Genomic DNA, 21,101 nt, shown 5'->3' with positions numbered 1-21,101 from the left:
GACTTTCATCACTCGCGGGATCGTCGTCCGCATTAGCGTCGAGACAGGTAGTGTAGGTGTTAGAGAGCGACTGAAATCAGATCCACTGTTGATTCGATGGTCGGTGAAAAGCCCATCAGGATGTTGATAACCAGATGAAGATGTGTAGATGGAAGTGTAAAGAGCAAGTCATGTGGTCGGAACAGAGTCAACTTTACAACATCCAAGTCTCAACATACGATATTCACGGAATCATCACTACCTACAGAGAGGTGCTTACTCCATTACTCACTACTAGCGGCCGTGCTGTCTCTCATCCGCCCTACTGCACTATCGCATCCTGTAGCGCTGTGATCCGATGAGGGGTTTCCACCTGCTGCGCCAACGAATCCAGCGACCCGCGCTTCACCTTCCCCGGCTCTCGCCGCCGAGAATACAGTTCCTATCAGGCACAGCACGCTGCCAAATGAGTTCACAGCGCGAAGACTCAATTCCCCATGAGCTGCGCACAGCCGCAGAGCCCCGGCAAAACCGGCTGTATCCTGTGCGTCTGTCGCATGTGGACCAGGTTAACCCCTCCGTCCGGCTGCTGCAACTAGCCATTCCGTCCCAGGAGAATCCCGTATGCTTATGCCTCCCTTTGCTCTAATTCAAGGATGTTCTTTTTACAACGTACCTGATTCCTCCGAAATCGGGGTGTGATTGGGTGCGCGTCGCATCGCTTAAATTTATATGCTCCGACGCAATAACCAATCATCCCTTGAAGACATCGCTGACCGATACTACGTAAATACATACATCTTTGCTTACGACTCATTCTCCAGGATGAAGAGAGCCAACCGTTCACATTTATGCCAGGCCAATGGCTCGATGTCCATATTCCATCCATTGCTCAGGCCGGGGGTTTCACCATCACCTCCACCCCGGCAGATGCACAATTGCTGCCATTGCCTGAGCCCCAAGCAGAGCCGCTAGACGGTGACACTGCCGAACCATCAGCCCTGCCACAAGGACGAGCACCGTACGTCGAACTAGCCGTGCAGGACTCGCCGGCGAATCCATCTGCCGCGTGGCTCTGGAAACCAAAGGAAGAGATCCTCGGCAAGGAGCTCAACATCCGGGTCGGCGGCAGCTTCGTCTGGCCGCCCACGGGGATCAATACGCACAAGATCAAGAATGTAGTCTTCATCGCCGGCGGCGTTGGCATCAAGTATGAGTGACACCGTGCAGCGTCAACGAGGGGGATGCTCAAGGTCGAGAAACGCTGACATCCACTTAGCCCACTCATCTCCATTCTCTCCCATCTAAACACTGAAACACAAGATGCGCACCGACTGAATATCTCTTTCCTGTACTCTACACGCCTGCCGCAGGGACATGATGCGGTGATTTCAAGCTCGCCCCTCGACCAGATTCTGTTTCTTCCGCGGCTGCGTCAGATTATGCGCTCGCAGGTGCACTCGCGCCGGCTGCGCATTTCTCTGGATTTGTTTCTGACGAATGATCAATCTAGCGCCTCAATGGACCGTGTCCATGACTTGAGGATCCAGCGCAGAAGGATCAATGATGATGACCTTCGGTCCGCTGTTGTGGGAGGTGATGGCAAGAATGACCCCCAGGATAGCGTTTGCTACGTCTGTGGGCCACCGGCCATGACGGATGAGACGGTGCGCACACTGCAGGCTATGCTTGGGGAGAATGGGGCACAGCGAATCTTCTATGAGAAATGGTGGTGAGTCAAGGTGGACAATCAATGCATGATTTACTGTTGTAGTAGACGAGACAAAAAAATGCCATCACTGTTTGAAAATGCAGAGAAATGATAAAATATTCAGTAAGAGATGGACACCCTACGGACGCCGGCCCTTTGCAGGCAGGGGAAAACAGAGATTTATGTACAGAGGGCGAATGGAAAGGAGAATGTCACCAGCATTGGGAATGATAGTATGACGAGCGCATTTCCCCGCATTTCGAAAAAGGAGACGGCGATAGAGAAGAGAGAAGGGAGAGTGTCAGAAATCCTGGTCAAGATGCTTCACTCGGGCCTTTGACAGCACCGCCATCGACAATCATCATCTCGTCGATTTTAGCTTCGGTTTGACCCCATTCCAGGCGTTTATATGTCGTGACGCGGCCGGGGCCCATATCAAAATCGAAGAAGCGTATACGGCGCACGTAGTTGTCGTAGCCGCCATAACCACCTAGCCCAGCACCACCACCGTAGCACATCCAGAGAGAAGGCTTGTTATTGGAGTCTTGCTCAAGCATGCAGTAGTCATTCACATGGTCGCTGAGGAAGAGTTAGCAACTAGAAACAGGATGTGGATGACCTTGAATGAGGCTACTTACTGTCCACAGCTAGCAAAGAGGACGCCCTCCTCCTCGAGGGCATCCTTAAAGCCGGAATTGAAACCAGGCGCTGTTGGGGCTTCAGACCACTGCCCATGCCAATATTTGCCACTGCTCCGATATTCAGGCAGAGGGATGTGGATGAATGCCACGTTCATGTGAATGTGGGAATATTCTTGGTGCTTTCTTCTTAAGCTCTGAGCGGTGTTCTTGAACCAGCGAATTTGACTAGGCTTTATCCAGTCGTAGCCCCGGAACTGACGCTCATCGGGGGAGTAGGAGTGAGTGTCAAGGAGATAGAATGTGAGGGCAGAGTTTGTGCTCTTGCCGCGGTCGAGAACTTCGACAATATAGTTGCCGACCCCATCAATATCTTCGGGGCCAGCTGCGGAGAGAGAATAAGGCAGTTCCTCGTAGATGGCCATAAGCTGTTCTCTTTTTAGATCACCTTCGTCATCGTGGTTGCCAAATATGGCTGCGTAGGGGATCTTGCGATCGACCACCAGTTTCACAGACTTGAACAAGGCACTCTGAGCATCAGGAGAAGTTTCGCCGTTCACCTGGTCACCAGTGAAAATGACCATGTCCGGCTTCTCTTCGTCGAGGAGGCGCTCGATGAATTCCAAGGTTCGAGGATCGGCTTCGCACTTCTGTCCAGGTACGGACTCGGCTGGCACAGGGTCACGGCAAAGGCCCAAGCCCGTGCTCATGTGAATATCTGCCAATTGCATCACCTTGAATTTGCCATTCTCGTTGATTCGAGGAACAGGCTTCTTGTTCTTGGTCGGGTTGCCCCGTCGAATGCTGAGACGAGTCTCCAATCTTTCTGTCCAACCATCCAACAACAAAGGGGTATCTTTGACTTCCCAATTGGGACGAGGGTCCACCGCATCTGCACCGAAGAGCACATCAATATATGTCACCGCATTCTCGGAATCGCTCGCGTGGCGTGCGGCCGTGCGTTTAAGCCAAATGCCACCCGGTCGCGGCTCCCAAGCCTCGAGTTCACCCCCGCCGCTGTGTTCAGATGGCGGTGTGAGGCGACTGATCTTCAGATCAATGACGACCTTATCGTCTGGACCTAACTCCTCCTCTTTCTTCCTCTGAACTTGGATATAGGAACTTGAGGTCCAGCCCGAGCGTAGGTACAAGTCCTTCTCGACGCGGTGCCAGACATCCGGGTCCAGCTTGCAGTTGAGGAAGGGATTGATCGATGAGCATTTGGTGACTGTGACATCGGTGATCACATAGCCGGCGTAGTGCGTTGGAAGGTGGCCATGAATGGATGTGGGAAGGACACTGAATCGATTATCGAGAAATAAAACCACGAGGAGAATGAATGTGGTGAGCAAGCCGAGCTGCAAACCCGCTCGTACCTGCAAGCGACCGAGAATCCTCACGTTAGCTTGTCAATCACGTCAAAGAAACCGAGGGTCGGGTCTTACGAGCCGGCGAGCCATGATGAAACTAAATCACCCTGGCAAGGACTTCGAGAAGAGATGGGATGCGCACTGTCGCATGGTGCCACCCACGAAGATCAGGGTACTGCGATCCAGGTCAAGAGAGGACGGCAAATTCAGACAACTCATAAAGCCATGGGACCAGGGAAGAACGATGAGGGAAGAAGGTTGTTTTGAGGGGGGAACCAGGCCGAGTGTTGACGCTTGGACCCGGAAGGCGGTCACTTTTCGACTCCTGAAGACTGTCCGTTTCCTCGTCATGATGGATTCATCTCTATTGGCGCGTGCAATTACCAATCATCTAGGGTTCTAATTATTCTAAATTCGTGTCTGTGTACACTCTTGACATCCATCGTGCTCCCCGACACTTCGCCTGTTTACGTGTTCCCTTCTCTTTAGACCCCCTGGTGTGCCCTGGCCACCTCGCTGGGCGACACCTTTCCGCTGAGGATATCTTGCGTGGTGGAGAGAATGGTGGACCAGTTCTCAAAGGTCGTGTACGGCATACCCCTGCGCTCGCAGAAGGTCACCAGGTCTGCGACGGTGTCAGTCTGACTCGGCGAGAATGGCATCGGCGCCAATGGGGAATTACCTTTGCCCTTCTTGGCGAACAATAGATTGGTCTCCGCGGCGGCCGACAGGTCGGACACGCCGTCCCCAGCATAGAGAAGAGTCGGACGCTCGCCATCCGGCAGCGCAGCGTACGGCTTGATCTCCAGAGACTTGTCATGGCCGAAGTGGCTAGAAACCGAGCATTGTGAGCACAGCTGGTGTGACGGCAATGGGCACTGCGCCAGATTCGCAATAACTTACCTCTCGTCGTGGTACTTGATCTGCCAGCCACCCTCGCTGTTGATATCCTTGCCATCGCGGCTAACCACCTCGTTAGAGACAATCGTAAGATGGCTGCGAGGCTCGTGGCCTAGGAACCGCTCCAGCAGAGCGCTGATGATCGGGCGCATGCCCGAGGACAGGATGACAATGGGGACATTGTTCTCTCCAGCCCAGTTGTAGAACTCTTCAAAGTATGGGTCCAGCTTCATGTTCTTGAGCAGTGTCTCGATACATTCATTGTACGGGGTCTTGATGCTCTCGAGCATTTCGCGGAACGCGTCCCTAGAGAGACCGAGGGTGATCAGAATATGTCTTCCGCAGGATCGCTGTCTATCGTGCTTACCGGAAGCCCAGTCGTTCTTCAAGGACCTGGTCATTCAGCGCGCGGCGCTTCTCACGGCCAAAGCCAAGGTTGTCGATCTGCATTCAAGGTCAACTGGGGAGAGATGCTTTATAGCGTGCACGATACGAACCATAAAGTCATTGCCTGCAGGTATGAGCTTCGATTCTTTACCATCACAAAGTCGAGGGACTTACTATCGTCGACGGTGATGGTGCCGTCAAAATCGGTGAAAAAGATCGCCTTGGGCTTGGTCACCATGTATGGCAGCTCGGTAGACCCCATTGTGACAGAATAAAAATATTTGGGAATCCAAGAGTCCGGATGGCGTAGACGTCCCGGGTCAAGTCTATAGATATCTCGGAGACAGGTACAGTGAGCAACGCAGGGAGGAAATCGACGGTTCCCCGGTGAAGAAGCAGAACGAGGGGGACCGGGGACGGTGGGGCGAGTGGATACGCTGAACGAGGCAAAACTGTTGGCTCAGCGCGCAAGGTGATTTTCCCCCAGGCCATTTGATCTTCGTGCCGTGAAGCTCCTGGATGGCGCGGCTACTGCATTCGCTGCGGCGAGTCCTGGGCTTGACGCCTCCGGCTGTGGCTCCTCGGTCTCACGCCCGCGCCATTGACACCGATTTCTCTGTCTTTCGAGGTGCGCCTGTTATCGAACTCCTTTGCACCGCGGAGCTAACCACGCCGCGCAGAGGGCGACCGGGTCGTGTTGCAAACCAAGCAGCCCTCGCTATCCAAGCCATTGAAAAGGGGCGACAAGACGCATCTCCGCCGGGGCTATGTGGAGCATGATCGCATCATTGGAAGTCGGATTTGGGATGCTGTCCAGACACACAAAGGCAACAACGCCTTCCAGATTCTTTTCGATCATACAACTAATGACTGAGCAGGCCCCGACCTGCGATTGAGCCTCCCCACATTGGAGGAATACGTTGCCTTGACTCCTCGCCTCGTCACGCCGGTATGCGGCTCGACTCCGCCATCCAGAAACTCAGAGAACAGCTGCTCATACTAGTAGATCTACTCGCATGACGGCAATCTAATCGTCTCCCTCCTCGACATCCACGTTAATACTCCCGCCGCCGGAGAAGCACAACCTCCATTGGAAATTCTCGAGTCTGGAACCGGACATGGATCTCTGACCTTGCACCTGGCACGCGCCATTCATGCCGCCAACACGACCCCGCCACCTCGACCGTCACAATCACAGATTCAATTTCTCGAAGACCGAGGCGAAAGGCCCGGAGAGGAAGACTCGAAATGGACAGAGGACTATCAAGGCTCAGTGAATGCCGACACCACCCAGCAGCAATGGGATGCATGGCGCGCACAGCGCAATGCGGTCATCCACACTGTGGACGTCTCGTCAAAGTTCTCTGCCCTAGCTGAGAAGAACGTCCGAGGCTTCCGCCGCGGAATCTATGCTGGCGACGTCGATTTCTACGTAGGTCCAGTGGAAAACTGGATCGCAGAGCAGAAGAGGCGGCGGGCGAAGCCAGGCGTTCTGTCTTCATTGACTGGACAAAGCCCGGTCGAGCCTTTCCTCTCACACGTTATTCTGGACATGCCGTCTGCACATCTTCGGATCCCGCATGTTGTCCCCATTCTCCGGCGGGACGGCTTTCTGGTTGTTTTCATGCCGAGCATCACACAGATTGGCGATTGTGTGAAGCTCATCCGCAAGCTGCGACTGCCTTTCGTTCAAGACAGAGTTGTTGAGCTTGGCGCTGGGCTGACCAGTGGCCGACAGTGGGATGTGCGTCTCGCAGTCAAAAAGTCCGGAGCCGACCCCTCGTCTTGGGGTGCATCATCTGAGACTGAAGGACCCAATCCGGCTGCAGATTCGGATGAAACACCTTCGAGTGGCTCTGAGAGCGCGGATGCCCCTAGCCACGAAGAGCCATCCAAAGAAGAAGATCTGGTCATGGTCTGCCGGCCAAAGGTTGGCCTACGCACCGTGGGCGGAGGCTTCGTCGGCATCTGGCGGCGGATCGAAGATCGATCCTCACAATAACACGCTTCTTTCCACATCAACCCATCTCATACCCCTCCCTAGACTCATATCCCATTCCATTTGCAACTCATCTGTACACTAACACGGCCCCCGATAGAAACGTCCTCCAACCATTGTACTATAGAGCGCAAGCTACTGCATAATATCAAAAGCCTGCCAGATTGCAATCAACACCTCACAGTTTAGCCTTACCATCCCTCGCATCTCCAATCCCGTTACCCACCTCACCAATCCTACGACACACCTGCCCGCCACCGACCACCCCCGCCTCACCCAACCCCGGCGCTCGAGCAAGCACCCACCCGACCAAATCCCGCGTAAACCGCGCCTTGACCTCCGGCAGCTCCGCATGCAAAACATGATACGCGCCCCCATACGAAACGAACGTGACATCGCCGGCCCCCCGCAAAACACCCGCGAGCCGCCTCGTCGCCGCGCAGCTGGTCACCCGATCCGTGTCGCCATGCGCAAACCACAGCGGCACCAGCCCGGCCGCGCGGTAGTCCGCGGCCGTGACGCGCTGCAGCCACGCGCCGCGGTCCAGCATCGCGGCCAGGCTCTCCAGCGTGCCGAGGTCGTGGTTCAGCGGGTCTGCGGCGAACGCGGCGACGGCCTGCGCGTCGCGCGAGAGGAGGGTGGTGTCGACGGGGGAGGCGCGCTGCCAGCGCGGCAGGATGCGTGCGGCCAGCCGGCCGGATCGTACGGTGAGCTGGGAGGGTTGCGTGGTTGGGGCTAGGGCGATGAGGGGGGCGTAGGCGAGGACGCCGGCCAGCTGGATCGGGCGATGCGGGGTGTCGGGCTGGCCGTGGTACGGCGAGGCTGGGTGGAGGGCGTAGGTGAGGGCTTCGCCGCCGCCCATGCTGTGGCCCATGAGGAAGAGCGGGGTGGTGTGTTGCGGGATGGCGAGGAGGAAGGAGTGGATGTCGGCAAGGACCTGTGAGGTTGGGCCCATGTTGCCGCGGTCTTGGGGGTGTTGGACTGTGCGGCCACAGCCTCTGGGGCAGGGGAGATGGTGGTTAGCGGAGGTGTTGCGGGTGAGAGGGATATAGAAGCGTGGACATGGTGGATGGGACGTACCGCTGGTCAAAAGCCCTGACTTCAATGGCGGACGAGGCGAGGGCCGAGAATAGCTCGGGATATGCATTGCCTGTCGTTAGATCGTTAGCTGCGTCGGCTGGACATCATGTCTCGATACTCGATGGAATAAGGTCTCACAGTGGTCGCTGAAGCCATGCACGAATGCCAGAATCGCCCGAGGGGGTGTATGGGGCTAGGAGAGTGCATCAGCTTTGGACTTCCATCATAGCTTTCCTTTGGAAACAGAGTTCAATCCAGATACATCGCCGAGGACGCGGAGGCAGCTTGGTTTTCTATCCAGTCTTGCTGCTCCCTATATCTATCCAGCAGACGGCAATCTACTCACCTTCCAAGTTTTGGTGTATAGCTGGACCCCGTCAGGGAGCGTATGGGTGCCTTCTTGGACCGACATGGCGCACGATGAAGTCAGAACTACTGAGTAGTTAGGTGTGAAACTATTATGGACGACCCGTCATCCTAGACATGGGATAACATGTGATACGGGGTCCAAACACGCGAAGTACCGAGACCTAGTGAGATACTCACGACCAGGATACAAAACACATCTACAGCGACCTTCAGGTCTGTCTGGCAGGGAGGTCTACGGACGACAGAAGCAGATAAGACAAGCCACGCTCTATTCTCGACTGAATCGAAGGCACGGCAGAACAAAGTACATGAATCAAAGAACGCCCATCGCCAGGCAATAACAAAGAGCAACCTCGAGAGCCCTGCGGCCACCTGTTCCACCTGAACACCAACCCCCCCTAAGCGTCGTGAAGCCGTCTCAGATGACGTTAGAGATTAGTTGAGATGGAAACCGAGATACCGGGAAAACCCAACGTGTGACGTGAAGGTGAAGGAGAACAGCAGAGGGAGAGAGAATAACAAAAGCCAGACTGCCACGCCGTAGACTACTTTCCAAGAATCACCGAGGGCGAGGACCAGTTCGGACTGGCGCAGGCACTTCGGCAAGCAAAGTACAAGAGATAGGACAAGGACGAGCAAGGCGGAAAAGGAGGAGGACAGAGGAGAGGGAAAGGAGAAACAGCTTCATAATCACGGTGAGAAGAAAGACACAACGAAGAGATAAGAGACGATGTAACAAGATAGAAGACAGTAGGTGAAGCTACCCACCGCCCCAAAAGATTCCGAGATAACGAGAAAACACAGAAGAAACCGACTACACAAACACCCATCTCCCAAAGATTCGATATGCTCCAGTCGTCCGTCAGTGTCGTTGCGGGCCAAAATCCGCCTCCACTACCTTACCCTTTTTCCCTTTAACTGTAAACTCCGCAAACAATGCGACATGATCACTAGGAAAATGAAAATTGGGGAACCCAGGCACCCGGCGCAGGTACTCCGTGTCCACATTGCCGAGCAGCGCCGACACGTGAAGTGTGTTGGACGAATACCACACGTAGTCAAGGATATCCTTGAAGTCCGGGGTGTAGTTCGTAAAGCTCAGTTCCCCCATACAGCCATAGGCCGACTTCAGCTTAAACGGATGCGTCATGCCGACCTTGCTCAGATTACCGTAGAGTCGTTTCTCCAGGTCGGGATGCTCTTCGGGCAGCCGGCCGTTGGCAATCAAATTGTATGCCGCTGATCCGGGCGAGGAGTTGAAATCACCGCACATGAGAAGTGGGATTTGATCCCCGCTGGCGTACTCCATTGATGGCGCGGGCTCCACGGTGGGCGCACTCTCGGAGCCAGTCTCGGCCTCTGAGAAGCGGAATGCAGTCTTGTCGGTGCATGCCGGCCATTTGGCGTACTTGTCCGACAGCCTGGTGATTTCCTCCATGAGGATGGCAGTCTGGATCAGCTTGACATCTTTAAACGCCGGGTCCCAGTAGAGATGAGCATTCACGACCATGAAGCGCGCACCCGTTTGCCGGTTCTCCAGGAAGATTACAACTGCAATGTGATCTTTCTGCCACAAGCGGTTGTAGATATCGTCCTGGCCCTTGGCATCAGGCCGCCGCACAGCCGTTTGACCGAAATTAATCAACTGCTTATCCAGCAGGATGTACTTGCTTCCTTTGAAGAAAGTTGCGCAGCCGTCCACGGTCTTCGCGTCTTCCTCCTGCATGCCCATTGCACGACCACGGGGCCAATAGACGCCCTTGTAGTCGTTGTAGGCGAGTTGTTCCCGGAAGAAATTGTTGTAGCTGCCTTGGTCGACCTCCTGAAGGCAAACAATGTCCGAACTGTGCGATCGTAATTCGTTAAGGATGAGTTCGCGACGGAATTGCCAAGAGAGAACGCGGGAAGGTGTGTAGCCGTATTGGGTTTGAGTGGCAGAGGAGTCGCAGAGGGTGTTGTAGGAAAGGACGGTAATCTTTTCGGTGGGGCTGTTATTCGAGTTTGCAGTCTCGTCAAGGATAACCCAGTCTCGATCTGGTGGGGGCAGGTGGACTGAAGAGCGAAGAACGCCAAGGTTAGCTAGATGGGATGGGAACCGATGCAGAGCAAACAGAAGCAGCTTACCTGGCATGCTCTCTTTCAAGTACTTAATCAGAGCCTTGGTTCCATCCTTCATGATCTGAGACTTGAAAACGTCATTGAGGGGGTTGCCCTCGATACCCAGCGTGTCCAACCGATAAAGATAGCCCATCTCATAGGGGAGGGTGCGGATGTTGTTGTCAAAGAGATAGAGGGTCTTGAGCTTGGTGAGCATGCCAATCTCCTCAGGAAGCTCGGCCAGATCGTTGCCAGACAGGTCAAGATGAGTCAACTGGCGCAGCTGACCGATTGCCGAAGGGAGCGCCTTCAGCTTGTTGTGGCTGAGATACAGCTTCTCAAGGAAGCGGTAGCTGAACAAGGACGTGGTCAACGCACGCAATCCTTGGCCGCCAAAGTCAAGCGCGTTCCATCCTTGCCTGGAAGCTGATTTTCCGCCGGCTGCTCCCGGCCGTGAATCGTGCCCACTCTCCGTTGTGTCGGTCTGGCTGGGCATGATCTGAATCCCCTTTGACTGCTGTGCCATGATGCGAGCATGGTAGTGGGGTGAGATGGACTGGCGTGACTCAGCCGCCAGCTGGAGCTGCTGCTGCCAGTGCTCGTTCATGGAGTCGTCCATGTCGTCGTCTACTGCAGTATGGGCGCCGTTCTGAAGGTGGGTCGGGGTGAAGTGAGGGGTGGTGGTGGCTAGTGCGCCGCCGGAGAAGTTGTGTTGGTGAGTGAGAGTAGAGTGTGTAGCTTGCGCATGGTGGGCATGGTGGTGCGCCTGCTGGGTGTGGTGGGCGTGGTGACTTTGCGATTGAAACTTGGGGATCTGCATACCAAACCGCTGGTGGGCCTGACCGCCATTCATCATGACATGCTGTCCTTGATGGCCTTGATACATGGCGAATGCGTTCAGCGCGGCCGATTGGTTTACAGGGGGAGATCGAGAAGGAGATGGGGTGTCGTGATTGAGCTTTAGTCGACCCGGAGAATTGGTCCCGTTTGGAATCGCGTGCCGTGGGTGTTGATGCTGCTGTGGTTGAGTTTGGAAGAAGAACTGCCCGGCCCCAGGCTGCTGGAACCTGTAGGTACCATCTGCCATTTAACGGGGCAGACGAGACCGTTGCTGTTTTCCCTGGTCAATCACCGGGGGGCGGGCGGGCGGCGCTAGGTTCGGCGTGGAAGAGGTGAGGAGAGGTGAGGAGGATCGGACACGGTCTCGTCTCTTCTTCCACATAGAGTCCGCAGGCGGAACCACCCCGTCTAGAAAAGCACAAGTTGGGAGTGGGTGACCAGCGAGACCTGGCAGGGTGGGGGGGAGGCTCGCGGTTCCTTGGAGCGGTTGGGATCGAGCGATACCTAAGGGCGGAGGGCGGGCGGAAGAGTCAGAGGCACGCAGGGTCACAATCTAGCAGATCGCGGGAGATCCCAGGGTCAGCAGGAACCTCAGAGCAGATTATGTCACTCAGATCAGGGTAATCTGTACAATTGTCTCTCGGAAAAGGCGACGGGAGCAGGCTTGAGACGAGATGACAGTCTTGATGGGTGGTTTGCATCGAAGGCGGGAGTGGATCACGTGATGTGACTTGTCCGGATATGATTGCCAAGACCGCCTCCCATCGGGATTCTTCCCTCCCTGGGCGATGAGAGACTGCCGTCACTGTCCACACTGCACTGAGTCCAATATGAGATGAGCTTCTCGTTCTGGTTGCTGTGTGTGAAATATATATAGGAGGCATATCCTACGGTTTCCCCACAAAGGTGGCTTGAGCGCTTTGGGCAGCGCATCTGGATCAATTCCCTGGAGCAGGAGTCTCTGGGATGCTGCATCTTTGGAGGGGACTGTGCAACTCACGTCAATATCGATAAAGAGAAGTTGCGGCAGCGAGCCTACTATATGAACCAAAAAAAAAGATGTGATAATGAACCGGCAATGCGATGATGTGATCTTTCACCACTTAAAGGTGGTCCAATTATTGCCCAAACAGATTTATAAAGAGAAAAGTATGGGATTAGGTGCTTGGGACAACTGTTTAGAACATGGATGTGTTGATCGGCATGCTGAGATCGAAATTGTGTCGCACCTCGCAATATAAGGTAGGAAGACCACGTATATCATCAAAGACCACTAATCCACCATTGCTACCCATGGAACAGGTTCTTCTATGAAAGAGAGTGCAGGATCTTTATGCTTACGTGTACTGGCCAGGATAGATCTGACAATGATGGATCTGTGCAGAGTACAAGTAGTACACGGTAGCAGCAACTAACTATAGAGCGTGAATAAGGCCATCGGGGTTGTTTTATCAGTGTCTCCAACTCTCACACCAACGATGGAGGGATTGCTCCAAGGATCCTCCATCCTGGATTTGGGGGGGGGTGCATAGACTATCTGGCGCACTTCTAGTACTACGGCCAGGCCAACTGGCCTTGGGTGGATAAGTATGCAGTCGCCCGCCCAATCCGCGAGTTCGACTAAAGACTAAATGGGCCTCGGGGGAAACCAACGAAGTTATTCAACAACACTATCGACCCCAACCCCAACCCAAATTTAGGAACCGCAGGCATATGACCATGACTCCATATTCTCATTGCTGTGTGCTGTACTTCCTCACACTTCCACGTATAGACTTGGTCGATTATGATCCTCGCCCCCTGATGATCTGATAGCATGAAGTAGCATCACCATGACTGCAGGAGGGGTGGTTGCCTTGGACTTCTCTGATGCGATCGAACTGGCTTGCTGTCGGAGACGTTGGTCATCTGCTCTGACAGCGAGGACCTGTGCTGCTCGTATTCCCAGACGAGGGTCTGAGAGTGGACGAGTGAGAGAGAGTAGAAGGGAGGAAGCAAGAGAGAAGGAACCGGAATCTGACGAGTCGATATCAGTGCCGGTGCCAAAGTACGAGGCGGGCGTTGTCAGGTAGATCAGTGTTTCGCATCATTCTGTAGGGAATGGCTAGCGCTGGCAGGGGAATCAGGGGAAGGCGACCGGGGCGATGGACCGAGTCCACGTCAGAGGATCCGGAGAATAGTTACATATATGACCGGTGTATATATAAGGTATATATCAATATATACATATATTCTGCCAGAAAGGACTACAACTCGAGAAACGTACGAGCCGGTTGCAGATACATAAATAGAGAGGCCCGGCCCCCGGGTACCTGAACGGCAATTCGAGTCGATATGACAAGGATCTCCGGCCTGTATTGAGTGTACCTAGGTATAGTGTAATGTACGGAGGCTCCGGCACAACAAAGTAAGACCGGTGGCATCGGCAATGCATCGCCATTCCTGCAAATCGGGAGGCCCGACGGAGGGGGACATCCGGCCCAGAATCATTTCGCCTAATTCCTTCACGGCCCTGAAGAGGGGGCCAAAAGGCAGAATCAACCAGACAGTCCAACCCGACTCATGCAAGTGTGAGCAGCAGCGTTGGATCCTTGCAGAAGGATTTTAGGGCCGGGAAGAGTTGCAGTGGCCCCTCTTCCCCTTGGAGGGGGAACAGTGATTGCAAAGGTGGGATTCGGTGCTGGATTTCCATCATTTGGGCGAAATCTTGGAGTATTTGGAACACTCCGGCTAGTGAAGACCGAGTCAAGCACCGAGGGTGGAACTGCAATGGACAAGTACGAACGGGATGCACGAAAGTCGATACAACCCATGTGCTCGGCAAACTATGTGCTATATACTGCACTCCGCAGATATAGTTCACTAGATCGTGCCCGCCATTTGCCCATTCCGGCGACGAGTTGACCAAGTGGCCCCGACCCGGGGTGCTGAAAGACTCATGATGTCAACTACAACTCGACACCTGCCTTGGTTGGTTAGACATCTTGTTCAGGATCGAGACGGGTGTATTGTCGTAGTACTCACTTCCGACGTTGCGTGCCTAAAGGACAGATTTTTTTTTTCCGTTCAGTAATTTGCTGCTTCGAGATTAGCTGAAACGGCGGCAATGCTTGTTATTGGCGGGCGCATCCTCTCCAAGCTCAATTCCACAGCGGGTATAGAAGGATGTTGAATCATTTCCAATCGTACAGCCGCGGTCATTAATTACGTGCAAAGAGCCCTAGGCTAGCATCCAGACTCGAGTGGATACTGCGATCCAGGGGTCGGCTACCAGCCCGCGTCCCCATGCTTGTTCTTGTTCTTGTTCTGGTTCTTTCTTTCTTTCATCCCCTCCTCCGTTTCCTCGAGCTGACGTTGGTGGTGGACTCTGTTTTTTGACGACCTTGACGGCCTTGGAACGACTCCCATTCGATTGTACATTTTTTTTTTCTTTTTCACTGGGATCCTCCCGGAAGAATCTGATGATTCTATTTCTGCAGCGTTGCGCCCGACTGCCCTAAGGATATTTTCCGATCCGCTTGGATCCCTCCGGCATTTCTACCTTTTCTTCCCTGCTGGACGGTGCTATATACTCTTTTCCGTCTGGGACAACTTCATTTGATCTGATTCTATATCCAATCCGGTATATCATTTGGCACCGACGATGTCCGTCTGCTCATGAAGCTTCAATTGCGCGCACCGAGAATGCGACCGACCACCAACCCACATTGAAACGGCAAACCGGGGACAATCGATGAGAGCGTGAATAGACTATTCGGAGATGGAAACGATGGCAGGAACCGCCTCCTTTGTGAACGCCGCAGCGTCCGGCTCGGACATCCATTCGAACCTCAGTTCCACCTTTGCCGCAACCTCCTCCTCGTCCTTGGGCTCTCTCACGGACTACTCCAACTACCCACTAGCCCGCCAGGGCGACCGCACCTATCTCCGTGACCCGGAGAACCTCTACCCTCTGCCCTGCGACCTGCCCGAAATCCACCGCCAGAGCCTACGCACGATGATGCTGCTGCGCGTCTTCGGCGGTCCGTTTTGCAATCCCCACCTGGCCAATCGCCCGCCCAAGCGCGTCCTGGAAATCGCCTGCGGGTCCGGCTTATGGTCCGGCCTGTGCCACGAGCACTTCGTGCGGCGAGGCCAGCCAAATGTCGCCTTCGTCGGCATCGATGTCGTCTCGCTGGCCCCGGATCTGCGCAAGCAGGGCATGAACTGGCAGTTCAAGCGACATGACCTCCGCCGGTCCCGGCTGCCCTTTCCAGACGACTATTTTGACCTGGTCTTTATCAAAGACGCGGGCATGTGCCCCGGCAGCCCCGCGCAGCAGGCCTCCGGGCTGAGTGAGCCACTCCGGGTGTTGAAGTCCGGGGGCATCCTGGAAGTCTGGGACTCCGACTGGGTGTTCCGCTCGCTCCTCCCCAACCCGGCGCCCGCTCGGAAAAGCTCGTCGAAAGAACAGGAGATCGCGGACTCCACCGGTACATACACATTTTCCTCAGCCACACCATTCACCCGCGCCCAGAACAAATTCCTAGTCGACTACAACTCCTGGGTGGAGAAGTCATTCGACCGCCGGAAACTCACGGCCCTACCGTGCGCCACCATCGGCCTGTCCTTCAACTCCGAGGTCGACGTACTCGAGAAGGTGGACAGCCGCCGCATCGCCATCCCGCTCGGCGACTTGCGGTGGGAACGAGAAGGCCAAGGCAAAGACGCCAAAGGCCGTGCCCCGAAGGCACTGACCCCGGAGCAAATCTCCATCCGACGAACGGCCCTGCTCACGGTGATCCAGATGATCGATGGGCTGGAGCCCATCCTCATGGAAGCCAGCGGCAAGGGCCGCGACGAATGGGACCGATGGTGGGCCGCCATGACCACAGACCTCTTCCAGAACCGCGGCTTCACCAGCGGCGAGTGTCTCGAAGTGAGTGCCTGGTGGGGGCAAAAGAAATAAATCCAAACCCCCTCCCAAATGCACGAGTCAATTCCGGTGTTTTGATGGGCGCAGAATGAATCAGAGTGCGCTTCGTATTGGTGATACCCCCCGAAATTTGTGGTTTGTTTATATTGTTTCTTTGATCTGGGTCTTTTCCCATTCCTAGGATGCATCTGATCTGGGCATTTTCCTTTCTCATTTCTTGTGTAAAGATTGATGTCGAGGCTTGCGGGCAGGTTGGGCTTCAAGCCTTTTCATATCGCTGTTTCAGCGTCCGGTACCGCTTCAGGTAGTACCTACAGTTTGTTTCTCTTGTCAGTGGCCAGGAACGCCAAGTATTTCTTTCTGTCGAGGGGGAGGGGGACACGTTGTGCTCGCATGATGATATGATGTATGACAAATGTGTGAATCGGTGAGAGCCATGTCCAATACAGGATTGCCATTGGTCAAGGAACCCCGAGATCATATATAAAAATGAAAATGGCCTCGACTATTGATTCTCTGGGTTCGACTGTCTTGAACGTGGCGTAGAGGGGAGTGTATAGCTTTGGGTCGTGTAGCAGGCGAGCAAGGGACGGGGAGAGGGGACCAGTTCTTACAAAGCCTCAACCTCTGGAAAACGAACCATCAGTACTTGATCATACGAGATCAAATGAGGAATCAAGTTGGCGAGTTTCGTGGATCCCACCTACCCTTCTTGACGAATTCTGCTCGCGCGATGCCCTTGCGGATCTGCTCGTCATCACGAAGATTGGCTTGACTCGCGAACGCGCGATGGAGGCGGTCCCGGAAGTATTGGTATCCCAGGGGATACTCTCGGCCAAGAAACAGGAGTTCTGCATTCACAGCGGTCTCGGTGACTGGGTGATACTTAAGGCGCGTGAGCGTCGTGGGTGTTCTGCGATCGTACCTTTGTAGACGTTGATGACCTGCCGACGCAGCTCTGGATTGACCATGGTTGGACCACCTAGCGAAGGCTGTCCTTCTAGGATGTTCTCGGAGGGAGGCGGGGAGATATGATCTGAGGTCGGATGTTATTGGGGGGTTGCATTGCAAACGAAGTGAAGTCGTGGGAGAAGCTCGGGAGTGATCGGTGACGTCGGGCGTGCGGAGATCCCTGTGTTTAACTATCGGCTGCAGTACGCGGATCAGCCAGGGCAGCGTTTAAGAACGATTACCTTGAGTACATTTAACTGACATATTCCGAGATTTGATGCTTGATTAATGACGAAGTGCACCATTTGGATTAGTTCCCACAAGCGGTTAGGAAATACAATGTTAGTTCAATATTTATTGTCTTGCCTCTGAGGTCGACGATGGAAATATATAGCAGTCGCAACGAGAGTAAATATCAACCATAAGAGCCGAATGAATGGAATTCTTCTATGAGACAGACCTCGCCGCAATAAATAGTAGAATACGCCCCTCGTGCTCAATTGTTGGTCACGGCGAAAGCACGCGGGGTTCCGACGGCCCAAGCTCGCAATCGCTCGGGAATGCGACTTGCCGCGGTTATCTGATCTGCTTCCCCCTTCCAGGCTCTCCGCACCAGCACCATGATACCCCGATCAGCCCTGCGAAGGCAGCTCCCGACTGCAATTTCCTCCCTCTCCACGCGCCGGCTTCTTTCTGCGACTCCCACTGCACAGAATGCGCCCACCTCGACTCCGGAGGCACTGCCGACACGACCCCATGCAGTCGACCCGCGATGGCTCACGATGATGAAACGACGAATTGGGAGGTGCATGATGTTTGGTCTCAAGCCCAGCCAGGTGGATGAAGGAGGCAGGATCCTACAGCAGTTAGCCCGAGACTGGCGGGAATTGATCGCCGGCAGCGAGGGATTCCTGACTGATGAGAAGCGCCGGAGCTTGTACCGACATAATGTGGTGTGGGGGGAGATGGTATGGGCCCGGACACCTGGAAATTCTCTGCCTAGCTTCTAGCAGCGCAAGCCCTTCAGCTACTAACATCTTGGATGTGCTTGGTCAACTAGGATGTGATGGTGAGTGCAGGCCAAATATTTCAACTGGAACCACACTGACAGCGCATTAGGGTATGAGGCTCCTTTCCCCATGGCATACTTGTCGCTCGTATATTCAATTTGATGCCTAACTCTCGACCACTGAACAGGACATGTCAACAACGTCACCTACGTCAGATACGCCGAATCGGCTCGTGTGAATTGGACGCGCAACATCGGAGTCCACATCGATCCCGCCAACAAGAAGGAATGGCTCAATTTACTCAATTCCACAGGCATTGGTCTGATTTTACGAAGTATCAAAATCGACTACAAATTTGTGGGTCTATGCAGCCACCCCCAACAACACCGAGAAGCTACTTGAATAACCGGTCTATTGTGCAGCCCATGAAATTCCCGGACAAGATCACCGTCTACCAGAAGCTGATACACAATCCCTCCTCGCCTCTCTCGGCCCAATCTGCATTCCAGCTACAGGTCATGATCTTGTCCGAGGCCCGACAACGACCTGCCGCTCGTTGCCACGAGGACATTGTCACATACGACTATAAGAAAAACCGCAAGACCCCGGAGCTGCCACCTTTTATTTTTGAGCAGTTCAAGACCATCTGGGAATTGCAGGAGAAAGCAAAGAAAGAGTGGCAGCAGCAGATTCTGGACATTGAGAGTCGCATCCGGACTCTGGAGGTTGAGAGTTGGGATCGTGCGGATGCAGTTGAAGATACAGGGTCGGCAAAGAAATCGACTTGAATGCTTTCAGCTCTTCACGCTGTCGGTGCCATGTATGTTAGAATGGCAGATCGAGTGTAAATAGTGCCGTCCAATGTGAAATCGCTTCAAGTTGCGCTGTGAAGTACACGACCCAGCCCGACAATACTGAACCTAGATAGAGATCTAAATGAAGAAAATCATTCGTCTCCCTCGTGGATTTACTGATACGGAGCTGTTTCCTTCTCACACCAGGCGCAGAATCTTTCAGCAAGACTGTGCTCATTCCCCTCAGACGGCTTCATTGATTTCTCAGTATGTGCTGGAATGGTGCCAAAGCGACCCCAAGTAATTACGAACGATCCATCATAAGTGGCATTGATTTGGGATGAGAGCGCGGCAAATAATTCCGTGTATGCACCGTAGCGGGGAGGTTTAAATATGACACCCTACGCCGTTCAATTTAATCTTTCAGATAAAGCATTTGTCGAGGAGGCAAGGTCTGGCTCACTGGCGTACACATTTTGACGGTATTACTTCGATATTGATTGGTGTTCAAGGCCAAAATGCGTTCTTTCGACAGTGTTTCGGCGGCTTTGCGAGTATTTATACAGGAAAGCCGCCTTCGACATAGTCGATATGATTGTTCTCCCGTCCGGCTTAGGGCTAAGGCGGATGGCTTGGGCAACCCCGACGCTAAGATATCCGGCTTCATGGAGGCTTCTACATTGGAGAAAGAGGAGTCTCGAGGGATTTATTTTCTAATTTTCCAGTCGAATTCCTATCCTGTCAGATAGCTATTTAGAAATTATGTTTATAAAAACTTCCCACTGCAGAATCCAACAGGAACACTCTAGCGGCCGACCGGAGGAACCAGCCGGCTCAAGCAAGGTAGCTGGTATCGACCCAGTCCGCGTAGTCGCTGCCTAGGATATCACCGATGGCGATCGCAGCGGACAGAGTTGTCGCAAAGCTGGCCCGAGTGCCCTCAGCGCCGTCGCCACTGTTGTCGTACTCGCCGAAGAGGATGTCCTCGGTTCTGGGCTCGCTGCTCGACCACTCGATCCAGCCGGCGGAGTTAATCACATCGCTGAGAGTGGTCTTCTGGAAGACGGCGCGTGCGTACTCGGTCCACGGGCGGCCCAGGTAGTAAGTTCCCTCAGTGACGTCCTCGCCGGACGCAGCGTCGACAGTGGACTCGTTGATGACCAAGTATCCCGCATCGGAGCTGGAGGGACGGCCTTGCGCGGTGATGGTGCCCTGGCCATAGGTCAGGACGCCGATGTCACAGCTGTCGAACCAGGCGTTGCCGGTCTGGCCGAAGATGAAGTCGATGGCGCCCTCGATGTAGCATTTTCCGAAGACCTGGTCGCCCGTCTCGGCGAGGATGGTGTCTTTCTAGTTAGTCAAGAGTCAGGACCGGGATATTTGGCGAGGAACATACCCTGGAAGCCGGTGAACTGACAGCCATAGTAGCCCTGCTCGGTGTTGTAGGCGCTTAGCGCGAGGGCCTGGGCACCTTTGCCGTACGAGTTCTTCACGTTGATGTTGTAGATGCTGCTGTTGGCGGCCCAGTTTCGCAGAGTGGCTAGGGCGGTAATTAGCCGAGGTTCTTTATACAGCAGGGAGATCTCTTACCAGACTCATCATCATTGTTAGCATCTTTCAAGCTCAAGCCGTAGGTGATGGTGACGGTGTTGGACGAGTAGGTGGTGTCACTATGCCCCTTCGTGTCAGCTAGCGTTATCGACTTTGCTGGAAACGGAGGACATACTCCTCAGTCTGGCCGTAGATGACCAGGGCTCCGGAGAGCTTAGGAATATAAACCTGCTCCTCGTAGGTGCCTTTCTCAATGAAGATGGTCTGCGTACTGGAAGAGGAGGTGTCCAGGGCCGAGATAGCGTCGCTAATCTATGAAGCTGTAAGTATGTAGGACAACTGGAGTCTCAGCACGCCCATCATATGCTCATACCGTGGTGTAATCACCTCCCGACTTGGCCACTACAATGGACCCGGACGGAGGCGTGGTGCGACTGGCCGCAAGCACCGAAGATGCAAAGGAAATCAAAGAGAGCAACTTCATGGTTACCGATCAACAGTGCCAAGAAG

General features: G+C 54.2%; 10 protein-coding genes across 10 annotated transcripts; 4 read left to right on the top strand and 6 right to left on the bottom strand.

The window, feature by feature from the left end:
• Nucleotides 1-337: 337 nt before the first annotated feature.
• Nucleotides 338-1,715, top strand: N7459_009488 (FAD-dependent oxidoreductase; the record flags this gene model as incomplete). Its single annotated transcript, XM_056948656.1, has 3 exons — nucleotides 338-601; nucleotides 804-1,189; nucleotides 1,259-1,715. The coding sequence occupies 3 exons, from the start codon at nucleotides 338-340 to the stop codon at nucleotides 1,713-1,715; spliced, it is 1,107 nt and encodes a 368-aa protein (XP_056795881.1).
• A 289-nt stretch (nucleotides 1,716-2,004) lies between these two features.
• Nucleotides 2,005-3,788, bottom strand: N7459_009487 (metallophosphoesterase family protein; the record flags this gene model as incomplete). Its single annotated transcript, XM_056948655.1, has 3 exons — nucleotides 2,005-2,269; nucleotides 2,329-3,704; nucleotides 3,774-3,788. The coding sequence occupies 3 exons, from the start codon at nucleotides 3,786-3,788 to the stop codon at nucleotides 2,005-2,007; spliced, it is 1,656 nt and encodes a 551-aa protein (XP_056795880.1).
• A 395-nt stretch (nucleotides 3,789-4,183) lies between these two features.
• Nucleotides 4,184-5,247, bottom strand: N7459_009486 (putative Phosphoserine phosphatase; the record flags this gene model as incomplete). Its single annotated transcript, XM_056948654.1, has 4 exons — nucleotides 4,184-4,529; nucleotides 4,602-4,904; nucleotides 4,966-5,042; nucleotides 5,137-5,247. The coding sequence occupies 4 exons, from the start codon at nucleotides 5,245-5,247 to the stop codon at nucleotides 4,184-4,186; spliced, it is 837 nt and encodes a 278-aa protein (XP_056795879.1).
• A 257-nt stretch (nucleotides 5,248-5,504) lies between these two features.
• Nucleotides 5,505-6,987, top strand: N7459_009485 (tRNA (adenine-N(1)-)-methyltransferase; the record flags this gene model as incomplete). The annotated part of the gene is made up of 4 exons (XM_056948653.1): nucleotides 5,505-5,613; nucleotides 5,666-5,779; nucleotides 5,864-5,934; nucleotides 5,992-6,987. 4 exons carry the CDS (start codon nucleotides 5,505-5,507, stop codon nucleotides 6,985-6,987), a joined length of 1,290 nt encoding a protein of 429 aa, XP_056795878.1.
• A 175-nt stretch (nucleotides 6,988-7,162) lies between these two features.
• On the bottom strand, nucleotides 7,163-8,476 carry N7459_009484 (acylglycerol lipase; the record flags this gene model as incomplete). Its single annotated transcript, XM_056948652.1, has 4 exons — nucleotides 7,163-7,982; nucleotides 8,065-8,134; nucleotides 8,203-8,257; nucleotides 8,411-8,476. The coding sequence occupies 4 exons, from the start codon at nucleotides 8,474-8,476 to the stop codon at nucleotides 7,163-7,165; spliced, it is 1,011 nt and encodes a 336-aa protein (XP_056795877.1).
• An 819-nt stretch (nucleotides 8,477-9,295) lies between these two features.
• N7459_009483 (CCR4-Not complex 3'-5'-exoribonuclease subunit Ccr4) lies at nucleotides 9,296-11,617 on the bottom strand (the record flags this gene model as incomplete). The annotated part of the gene is made up of 1 exon (XM_056948651.1): nucleotides 9,296-11,617. The coding sequence occupies one exon, from the start codon at nucleotides 11,615-11,617 to the stop codon at nucleotides 9,296-9,298; it is 2,322 nt and encodes a 773-aa protein (XP_056795876.1).
• A 3,522-nt stretch (nucleotides 11,618-15,139) lies between these two features.
• N7459_009482 (class I SAM-dependent methyltransferase) lies at nucleotides 15,140-16,318 on the top strand (the record flags this gene model as incomplete). The annotated part of the gene is made up of 1 exon (XM_056948650.1): nucleotides 15,140-16,318. One exon carries the CDS (start codon nucleotides 15,140-15,142, stop codon nucleotides 16,316-16,318), a length of 1,179 nt encoding a protein of 392 aa, XP_056795875.1.
• Nucleotides 16,319-16,960: 642 nt separating this feature from the next.
• On the bottom strand, nucleotides 16,961-17,256 carry N7459_009481 (electron transfer flavoprotein regulatory factor 1; the record flags this gene model as incomplete). Its single annotated transcript, XM_056948649.1, has 2 exons — nucleotides 16,961-17,160; nucleotides 17,211-17,256. 2 exons carry the CDS (start codon nucleotides 17,254-17,256, stop codon nucleotides 16,961-16,963), a joined length of 246 nt encoding a protein of 81 aa, XP_056795874.1.
• A 1,415-nt stretch (nucleotides 17,257-18,671) lies between these two features.
• Nucleotides 18,672-19,034, top strand: N7459_009480 (thioesterase family protein; the record flags this gene model as incomplete). The annotated part of the gene is made up of 1 exon (XM_056948648.1): nucleotides 18,672-19,034. One exon carries the CDS (start codon nucleotides 18,672-18,674, stop codon nucleotides 19,032-19,034), a length of 363 nt encoding a protein of 120 aa, XP_056795873.1.
• An 840-nt stretch (nucleotides 19,035-19,874) lies between these two features.
• On the bottom strand, nucleotides 19,875-21,075 carry pmeA (putative pectin methylesterase; the record flags this gene model as incomplete). The annotated part of the gene is made up of 5 exons (XM_056948647.1): nucleotides 19,875-20,386; nucleotides 20,437-20,580; nucleotides 20,631-20,710; nucleotides 20,767-20,903; nucleotides 20,965-21,075. The coding sequence occupies 5 exons, from the start codon at nucleotides 21,073-21,075 to the stop codon at nucleotides 19,875-19,877; spliced, it is 984 nt and encodes a 327-aa protein (XP_056795872.1).
• Nucleotides 21,076-21,101: the final 26 nt, after the last annotated feature.

The sequence above is a fragment of the Penicillium hispanicum genome (genome assembly GCF_028827665.1).
Source record: "Penicillium hispanicum strain IBT 35686 chromosome Unknown utg000008l_segment0_segment0, whole genome shotgun sequence".
Classification (NCBI taxonomy): Eukaryota; Fungi; Ascomycota; class Eurotiomycetes; order Eurotiales; family Aspergillaceae; genus Penicillium; species Penicillium hispanicum.
This window is presented reverse-complemented; position numbering and strand designations above follow the sequence as displayed.